This window comes from Pteropus vampyrus, unplaced genomic scaffold (assembly GCF_000151845.1).
Source record: "Pteropus vampyrus isolate Shadow unplaced genomic scaffold, Pvam_2.0 Scaffold22, whole genome shotgun sequence".
NCBI classification, from domain to species: Eukaryota; Metazoa; Chordata; class Mammalia; order Chiroptera; family Pteropodidae; genus Pteropus; species Pteropus vampyrus.
The window spans coordinates 1,999,228-2,008,922 of record NW_011888803.1 but is presented as its reverse complement, the minus strand read 5'-3'; the positions used below and the strand labels follow the sequence as shown (position 1 = coordinate 2,008,922).

At 31.5% G+C, this 9,695-nt stretch overlaps 1 protein-coding gene across 4 annotated transcripts in view; it reads right to left on the bottom strand.

Moving 5' to 3' along the window:
* Window positions 1-495: 495 nt before the first annotated feature.
* Window positions 496-9,695, bottom strand: part of MIGA1 (mitoguardin 1) — a 71,051-nt gene continuing 61,851 nt past the window's right edge. For 3 of the 4 annotated variants that reach the window (XM_011355531.2, XM_011355532.2, XM_011355533.2), the window contains exons 14-16: window positions 8,632-8,685; window positions 5,721-5,837; window positions 3,115-4,098 (exon numbers count right to left, since the gene is read on the bottom strand). In XM_011355531.2, coding sequence (XP_011353833.1) covers window positions 3,880-4,098; window positions 5,721-5,837; window positions 8,632-8,685 — 390 coding nt within the window. In that variant the 3' untranslated portion in view covers window positions 3,115-3,879. Of the gene's footprint in view, window positions 4,099-5,720; window positions 5,838-8,631; window positions 8,686-9,695 lie in introns of all 4 variants that reach the window. The other variant, XM_023528032.1, reaches the window with a different exon arrangement.

The window sequence follows — 9,695 nt, the reverse complement described above, 5'->3', positions numbered from 1 at the left end:
TGCAGAACAATAAGTCCAGGTAGGGGAATCAAAGAGGATGGCATGAGACAACAAAGAGTATGGCAGATGACAAAGAAAAGGGTAGATAATATTGAGATGCTGATCTGGTTTCCCATTCCATCTCCAATCCTATATCCTAGCTAGGAAAAGATTCCACTCATATTTCTATGGATTGCTTATTAAGATAAGTACTTCAGTTTATGTTTAATAGTTTAAAAATATAACTATATACATTCATCTATATTGTACACAAATAAACCTCTTTATTAAAATTCCCAAATCAAAAATACTGTTTCTATATCCAGGTAAACCCTTGTTGCCATCCGGTGTCTATATATACTTTTACACTTGATATTTCAATGCTTCTGCAGTTGTCTGTGTTCTCTGTCCGTATATGTGAGGTCTTATGGAGACTGAAAGCTCCCAAAGGGTAGGGTTTGATGCAATGAGTGTGATCTTACAAATATGTAAGCATTGTATTAAATACTCAATACATTAGCAAGATGTACCATCACTTTTTTATTTGGCAGTAATAGAAATACATCCATGTTATAGTGCTTATTTTGGCTAAAGAGTCAGTGCTATTTTATTCTGCTACTGTAGTGTTTCAATTTTACATAAATTAGTTAAGTGCAGTCGTTACATCTAGGAAATAGACACATTTACTGATATCAGCCAAGTAAAGCTACTACATGGTTGTTCTCAAATTAAGCAAAATACTAACATAATATAATCATTAGGGAGAAAGAAAGGATGCCCTTCTTTCCATTAATCACAGATTATACAAATTTCTAAGTCTCACATACACAGAGATTTCTAGATATGATTAATCTAAGGAAAAAAAAACCCAAAATTTGAATCCAGCTTAATTCATATAATCACTTCAAAATGCATATTCCAAATAATTTCCTAATATATGTTCACATTAAAATAAAAGTAAATTATGAACATAATTTAAAATTTCTGATTATGAAAGGTCACAGAAAAGTATATTAAATGTTACTTTGGCATTCCTATTTCATAGGTTTAAAGGAATGATAAACTAAAGAATTCTTTTATAATGTAAATAATTACTCCTCAGCTAATCATTTAGGTAGAAAATGTTACATCTTAAGGCAGGAAAAAGTTTGTTAATATTTTTTATAAAGTTAGTTAATTCAACAAATTAAGAATCAGTAAATGGGTGCAAATAAAGAATACTGCTTTAAAGAGAGAATTCTTTGGAGCTGATTTTAACAGTATGAAAAACTTGGCTTCTTTTTAAAAAGATAACCTAATTTTGACATTTAATAAACATATTATAGGACTTCAAGAAGAAATAACTAGCCTTTTACTTAAAAATGTAGGAAAAAATAGAAAAATTATTAAATATAAATCATCTGAACATTTAACCTTTTTATTTCCAGAAAACAGAAGGGAAAAGAATCTACTTTCACAGGACTAATTCAAGGCCCTCTTATAATTTACATAGGGATGTAGATGGTAGGACTCATGGTGGCAATGGCAATTTTCTAATACTATCATGAGTAAGTATTACATAAGGTTTTACCCTAAAGGGTTTTAAAACTAATTTAGTCATTTTTTAATTTTTTTAAAACATTGCTTTAGCTGTTTAACCCAATTTCAAGGCAAATTGAAATTGGCACATATGTCTTAAGTACTATTCTGTGGTCAAAAACATTTTTAAGAGACATTTCTTTTTAAATGGTCAAGTTTCTTCCCTTACAATAAAGAGGTTGTTTCCTATAATTACTCTGTAATTCTATTTGGTCACTCTTGCCTCTTTTGTTAAAGGCCACAAAGAAAGCATCTTACTAAAGTAGTAGCTACTAAACTGACTAGAAACTAAATGAACTCAAGCTACTGAATTAGATAAACCAACTTCTTGAATATGGGCAATATGTTTTTTGTTTTTTGTTTTTGTTTTTGTTTTTTGGTGAAATGTAAAGAAGAAAAAAAAAACCTTCTGGAAAGCTATTCATCTTATCTGATGAAATAAATCCCCCAGTTATCTTATGCAGTAGCAGCATTATTAAGTAGTGCAATTCTTCAAAATAGATTGCAAACAATATCTTCCTCAAATAAAAATATAATTAAGTTTACTTATAGCTGTTTATAAACCACAACTTAAAAATTTAGCGCCCCCCCAAACAGAATAAGCAATGCCTGTCTTGCCTACATGATAAAGGGAATGTGTCTGTGCACACGTGTGTATGTGTGTGACTCATTCAAGGCCAGTGGTACCTCAACGAGAAGCTAGAAATACAAGATATAAATTAAAAAGTAAAACATTACATAATGGAATTTTTAGCTTTGACACTTCTGACATTCCTCTATCAATAATAAGAATTATAAGTAGCCAATTCTTAAATTAAGACCATAGTTAAGAAAAGTCAAGGAACTATATACTCAAAAATTATTAGAGCAATATTTCACATTGTTTAATGCTATAGCCTATACATTATGGAACACAGTACATGCAAACAGCATAAAGATGCTGAATCTCTTATTTTGTAACTGTTACATAAACATGGTACATACATAAATTTAAAACCTTAAAAGATTATGCCTTTCCCCACTGTTCATTTTCTATTCATTAATCATAAATAGGCACTTTAATCTAAAAATGCATTCTAAAAAAATATATTTCGATCCTCCTGGGAAACTTACTTCTGAGATGAATAAAGCCCACTTTAAAAACAAAATCAATAAATCCAATCTATTGATATACTGAGTCAGCCACTCCACGTGGTATATGATTTAGACACGAAATTCATATAACTGTGAAAGTATCTAATATACTCTCAAGAATCTTTACTTATATGAACAACTCATTTGTTTATATATTTATCAGAAAGGATATAAAATATACTTCCATACAATTAAAAATATTCTGTTCGATACGGGAAAAAAACCTTCTTTAAAACCTCACTAAGATTCAAAGTATGAATATTTTTCAAATATGGGTATAATATGACAAAATGTGCTAAGTTCTCTGTGGGAATAACTAAAAACAAGTTTTATAGAAGAAGAAAGGAAAACTGATTTTACTATACCAAGATAAACACCTTCAGATGTTGGGAGATAGTCTCAAAACTACACAAGAAAAATTTTAATTGCCTGTCATTATTAATAACTGTTATCTTTTTAATCAATATTCATTCAAGAGAAAAATGTTCTAATCTACAAAAAGTTAAAAGAAATTTCATCAGTCTCTGTATTGTAACTTATAGGACCAACAGTAATATATTTTGGAAACTGCAGTGAATCTAATATAAACTTGTAACTTGTAAACTTCTCACTGTCAGCCATTACAATTTCTTTGAATCAAATACATAAGCAAATGCACAAGCAATAATGTAAGCAGTACATATTAAACACCACTACTGTCTAAACTTGATTAAACAAATGAATAACTTTACAATTAAAAATACATTTTCAGGTGAAGTTAAGTCTCTTGACACTAAGAGTCATATATTCTTGCATGTGGGCCACAAAGGTCTTGGCTAAATTGTACATTTTCAAGGTGCAAAGCATAAAAACAGAGCTTTTGAGAAGGATACTGGACATTTCAGACAGCTTCAAGACGACAAATCAATTAACTCCCAAGTACTGGCTTCAATTCAAGCAATATTTCTACAAAATATACATTTCACGACTTAAATTATTACCTAAAGACTATAAAAAGCTGCTTTGGATACACTACACAGGGATTCAATGACAGAACTTCTGTGTAAGTACAGTATGGTCACTCATTCTTTACTAGACTTTTTTTCCTCCCTGAGTCCACATCTACCAAGTCTATGTAATATATGTTACAAAATCAACAGTTATCTTAAAATATTTCATAGCACTCAAATTATATAGTTTGTATGGTATCTATTGCACTTTGGCTTCCACTAGGCCACTGGACAGAACGTTACCATGACTATTTATACAACTACTTGTATGCCTCAGTGCATCAGCTCCAAGATAGGCCATTAAAAGTTCAGTGCGGCGAATGAGCAACTGCATGAGGTCTTCGGCCAGAGTCTCTATACTGGAATAGCGTACCTTCTCGAAGTCAAAAATGTCTTTGAGAAAGAAAAGAACTTGATTCTGGAAAATAAACGCAAAACAAATTGGCACTTATTAGACCAAAATTATATTAAATCTAAATAGCTACTAATATTGTAACATGCATTGAATTAGGAGTCAGAAAGCCAAGGTTCCAGTGCTAGTTTCATATCTCATTGGAAAAGGGACCTTGAACAACTGATTAAACCTTTTTGGGGGTCTCATTTTCTTTTTCTGTAAAATAAGGGACAATGCTACTTATCTTTTATACTACTCAGGGCTGATGTGATGATCAAAAACAGTAATCTGTAGGAAATGCTTGTAAACCCTAAGCACTGTATAAATGTAAGGGACTATTATTAAGTCCTTTCCCAATAAATGAAGTTTTCAATGTTACCTGGGAGCACTGGTACTATAAGACAGAAGAGTACACTATTTCCAATAACTGTAACTGAAAAGTTTTAAATATATATTTTTCTGTACATAAAAAAACTAAAGACACATGCGAAATAAAAATAATTGCAGGTCTCAAATCAGTGGAAGATTGTAAAGGATATTTCATTTCAGTAATACTTATGCTGAAACTCATTTTAAGTTTTATACTGCTAAGTATTAAGTCTTAGGCTGTTATGCCATGGTGAAAATAAGAATAATTCCAAAGAGCAAAAAAACAAGAATACTTAATTTCTGCCCTACAGAAATCAAGTGTTAAGAAACACTAAGAAGGCACGCTTCTTAGATTCACTGAGTTTTACATCTGGAAGGGTCATAAGCAATCAACCTGTCAAGCCCTCTCATTTTATAGATGAAGAAAAGGAGGACAAAGCATAATTTATCCAGAGTTGGATTGCTCATTAACAGACTTCATTCTCAGCCTAGAATTTTCCCACTAAACATATACCTTACATTTGGGAGGTCAAGTAAACTAGTCAAAAAATAATGAGTAAAATAAACATTTCCTAAACCATTTACATAAATGCTACATTAACAGCACATAAACACAATTTAACTTTTTTTTAAATGAAGGGTATAATGAAACATCCAAACTTTCAAACATCAAAAGCTTTCAAATTCATACCTGATTGTATTTACTTTATTTGCTCCTTGAAACTCAGCCTAAATTCAAGACTATCTAAATAGTGAAACTTTTCTGAGCACTGTGCCAGGCAGGAAATTCTGCAACGACCTATAACCTGTGTTTTGACAAACTTAAACTGCTGACATTAGGATACAACTTTAAACTCCCATGTTATGTCTCACAACTAGAATTTTATTATTCATATTACTTTGAACCAGAACTTATTTCAAAACTGCCGTATGTGCCATAGACATTTGTTTTATAAATTTCAAAAGCATCCACATACAAAGAATAAATTGTCTACAGCAATTTGACTATAACATCATAACACCATCCAAGAATATGTTTCAATTACAGAAGGAAAACTGATAAGGTGAATGGACTTGTTAAAACTATTCCAAATCTATATAATTAAGCATCAAATGTATATAATTCTGTTCCACTGGCACTTAAACACTAAATTTATGTGACTTTTATAACTTTACCTTTAAATAACATTCTTTCTTCTATAAAAACAAAAACAAAACAATAATACCTTATCTGCTTTTTGATGTAGAAAAAGAAATGATTCAATGACTAAACATACCTTAAAGAAGCAACATAAATCATAGAGAGAATTTCTAGGACCCAAAAAGCCCCATGCTAGGACAGGGCTGATGTGCTCACAAATGGCATAAAAATGGGCAAAAAATCCATCTGGGATCTGTTGGGTAGTAAAAGAGAATCAAGTTATTTTTACTTTCTCAAATTTGCCTTTTCTAGTAGAAACTGAAATTGCTATCCATCATGTGACCAGATCTTTCTGAGTGTAGACCAAGGGTCAATGATGATGAGCCAGCCTAATAAGAAAGTTAATAAACTTATAAGTAACTTTTAGAGTCACAGAATGTTTTCTGTAGATTCTATATCCTAGCCAATATTTTTAAATATGCTGAGAAATATTATTTCTGAAAGGCCTTTTCACTTCATAAAAATACTTCACAGAAAAGCAATCATATCAGTATTGTAATCAAGTAAAAACAAGAATGCTACAGTGTTCCTTAGCAGTATAATTTTTAGGATTAATAATACAGCCATGTGAACAAACAAAACAGAAACAAACTCATAGATACAAAGAATATTTTGATGGCTGCCAGATGGGAGAGGGATAGGGGAGATAGAAGAAAAAAGGTAAAGGAATTAAGAAGTGTAAATTGGTAGTTAAAAAATAGTCATGGAGATATAAAGTACAGCATAAGGAATATAGTCAATAATACTGTAATAACTGATGGGTACTAGATTTATCGGGGTGATCACTTCATAAGTCACATAAATGTCTAATCACTATGTTGTACATACACCTGAAACTAATATAATAGTGCATGTCAATTATAATTGAAAAGTAAAAAATTATTTAAAAAAAAAGACTGCCATTGTTTTAGCCATTAAAAAGTTCTACTCAATCACTTTAGATTACCTGAAATAGACTAAAACAATTTTTAAATGAGTAAGCACGAAAATATGCTTACTAGAATCCACACTTTTAGTAATGGAACCAGATATTATTGAAGCATTTAATTTTGTAATTGCCTCTTCTTGTGAAATAGTAATACATACGGCTGTGATTTAGGAAACCTTGTACGTTTATTAATAACTTTCTATTAAATAAGATTCTATGGGATTTGTCATATAGCGTTGACTGGGGATAACTATCCCTTAAGATCCTGTCTCTTGGAGGGGTTATTTGCTATTTTACAGGTTCCAAGGTATCTTCTAAACCTCAACTTATAAAATATATCATAGCAGCAGTTACCATTTAATGATTACTCATTATATTCCAGATAATGTGGTAGGTTCTATTTAACTTAATAAAACGCTTCTGAAAATGTAGGTCATGTCGACATTTTAATATGTAAAAAGTTATACTTCAGCGGGATTAAATAACCTGTCTTAAATCATACATAGCTAGCTAGTGAAGGCCGAAAAATTATCAGAGATGCATTGAAGTTGTTACTCTGGTCTAAGAAATGTTCCTCATAAATTGAAATTGTAAATTCCATACAGATTCTAACTGTATTAGGAGTTCAGACAAGTTAGAAGTTAGCATGGGCTGAAGTAGAATATACGTGCTTCATCAAGAAATAATCGTGGAGCTGAACTCAACAGCAGGCAAAATTTATCTAAGTACAGAGGACAGAATACAGCATTTCAGATATAGGAAATAGTTTCCCAAGAGGTGAGATACATAGGTTTCTGTGGATACAGAAAGAAAAAACTAGTATAAGGCACAAGATTTAACTAAGAAGAAATAAAGTTAGATATAATGATAATATTATAATTATGAAAACTATCACTTAATAAACTTTTGAAATATTTACTCTTAATTTTATGCTTAAATTAAGCTTGTTGATATTATCTCATTTCATCCTTACAGCAGCCCTATGAGGTAGGCATTAATCGCATTTTGCAAATAGGAAAACTTAAAGTCAGTTGATAGTAACTTGCCCATGATCGTACTAGCTATGTGAGAATCAAACCCAGTCTACAAGGCTGTTCCTTAGCCCTAATCCAGTAGTTCTCAGATTACAGTTTGTAATCATCATTTGGGGAGCTTGTTTAAAACACAGGGTTCTCTGGCACCATTTTAAATAAGAATTATTCAAATATATGGTCTCCAGAATTATTTGTAACAAGCACCCTCTGAAGATGCTGTGAGAAATGTGGTTTGGCAATATCATCTCAAAGTTATGAGTATCAGGCTAAGAAACATAGATATGATAAAAATACTATAAGTCAATGAGCAAATAATAATAATAACCAACACTTGCATAATGCACTATGCCAAGCGCTATTCTAAGAACTGAACACTTAATCGTCAAAAACCCCATAAGGTAGATACTATGCTCTTTTTTTAGAGATGAAGAAACTAAGGCATAGATAGGTTAAGCAACTTACCAGAGGTCATGGCTAGTAAGTGGCATTTGAAACCAGGCAGTCTCACTCCAGAGTCCATACCCTTGACCATAGGAATGTATGGTAAAAGCAGTGTGTAGTGGGTGAGTTGGGCTGAAGGGTATAGAACATGGAGGCAGGATATAAACTTTGAGACTTTTTTTCATAGGGGCTCTCATTTGAATAAAATAGCCATCAGAATCAAATCATTATTTCTCAGTTGGAGTACATGAAGTAGAAATCACTACATATTTTTTTTTTAAACATCATTAAGTGAAAAAACAAAAACCAAAACTCTATCAAAGCTATTTCCAGCCCTAAACCCTCTCACACTTAGTAGAAAACTCATGCATGCCTCAATACTTGCTATACTGAACTCTACAGAATGTTAAAGAAGAGAGAGAAGAGATTCAAAAAAGGAGAAGCCAACCTGGGACTGATAAGTCACTCATCTAGCTTGAGGCACAGTCCTCATGAGCTGCCATCCCCACTTGAGAACTGACTCAGATGTTTGACAGGTGCCTCAAATTACTTAGCAAAGAAGTCCACGGTATAATGAATTTTACCTTCATTTGTTGCCTTTTCTGTTTCAGCACCGACCAACAACTTGAAGCCACAGCCTAAATATACGAAGAAGAGAAAAAGCAAGATTTAAATTTATACCTATATAAACTTTCCATTCTTTTTAGAAATTCAAAGTTGATGCATCTAAAATGTTCAAAACATTAACTACAAGTAAGAATCGGTCTAGGTTCCTTCTACTGTTTGTAAATATTAATGAAATGGTGTTTTGTTTTTATAAATTTTAAAATTAAATACAAAGCCACTAAAGAAAAAAAGGCTGAGCTCAGGTATCAATGAGTTCTTAAATTCTGTTCCTACAGGAAAAGAGCAGAAATATTTATACACAGATGCACATATAAATGTTTTAAATATAACGATGAAGACAAAGAACTTTTTTTTTCAAAAATAGTACTGCTGGTAATAGTTGTGGGTAGAGCTAACAGTTTTATTCAAATAGAGAACTAAGAAATACAACCATAATGACAGGGACAAAAACACCCAAGTGGATCCTAAAGAAATCTGCCCCTGCTCTGGCATGACCAGACTTTGATCAAGGTCACTTTACTAAATTAGTTATGGAGTTGGAGATAACATGTACCCTTTATGGTTAAAACATACTTTGAGAGAAAAGTGGATTTATTAAAATTATTAAAATTTAATATCGGGAATTTGCACAATAATTGTGAAATCAGCAACTGGAAGATTTTTTTAAAGGCATTCAAATTTCATTATGAGTATCTACCCTAGTACACACTTAAAGCTCAACAACACAAAAAAAACAATGTCAAATAGAGATTTGAGTAAGAAAAACAACAAACTTAAAATATTCAATGTGTAGAATATAATTTAAACCTTGTTTTTCTTTTTGGTACATGCTTATTCTTCTCTCCTCTAAATTTCTGGTAGTATTTGGGAACATAAATCTTCATATTTTCCTCTAAAATATATATTGTCTTTTACTGCAACTGCTATATTTCAGTTTAGTCATAGAGTCATTTCAATTACAATTTTTTGTTAGGCCTGAACTAGTCTGAAGCCTGAGAGATTTTTTTGTTTTTGTTTTTTG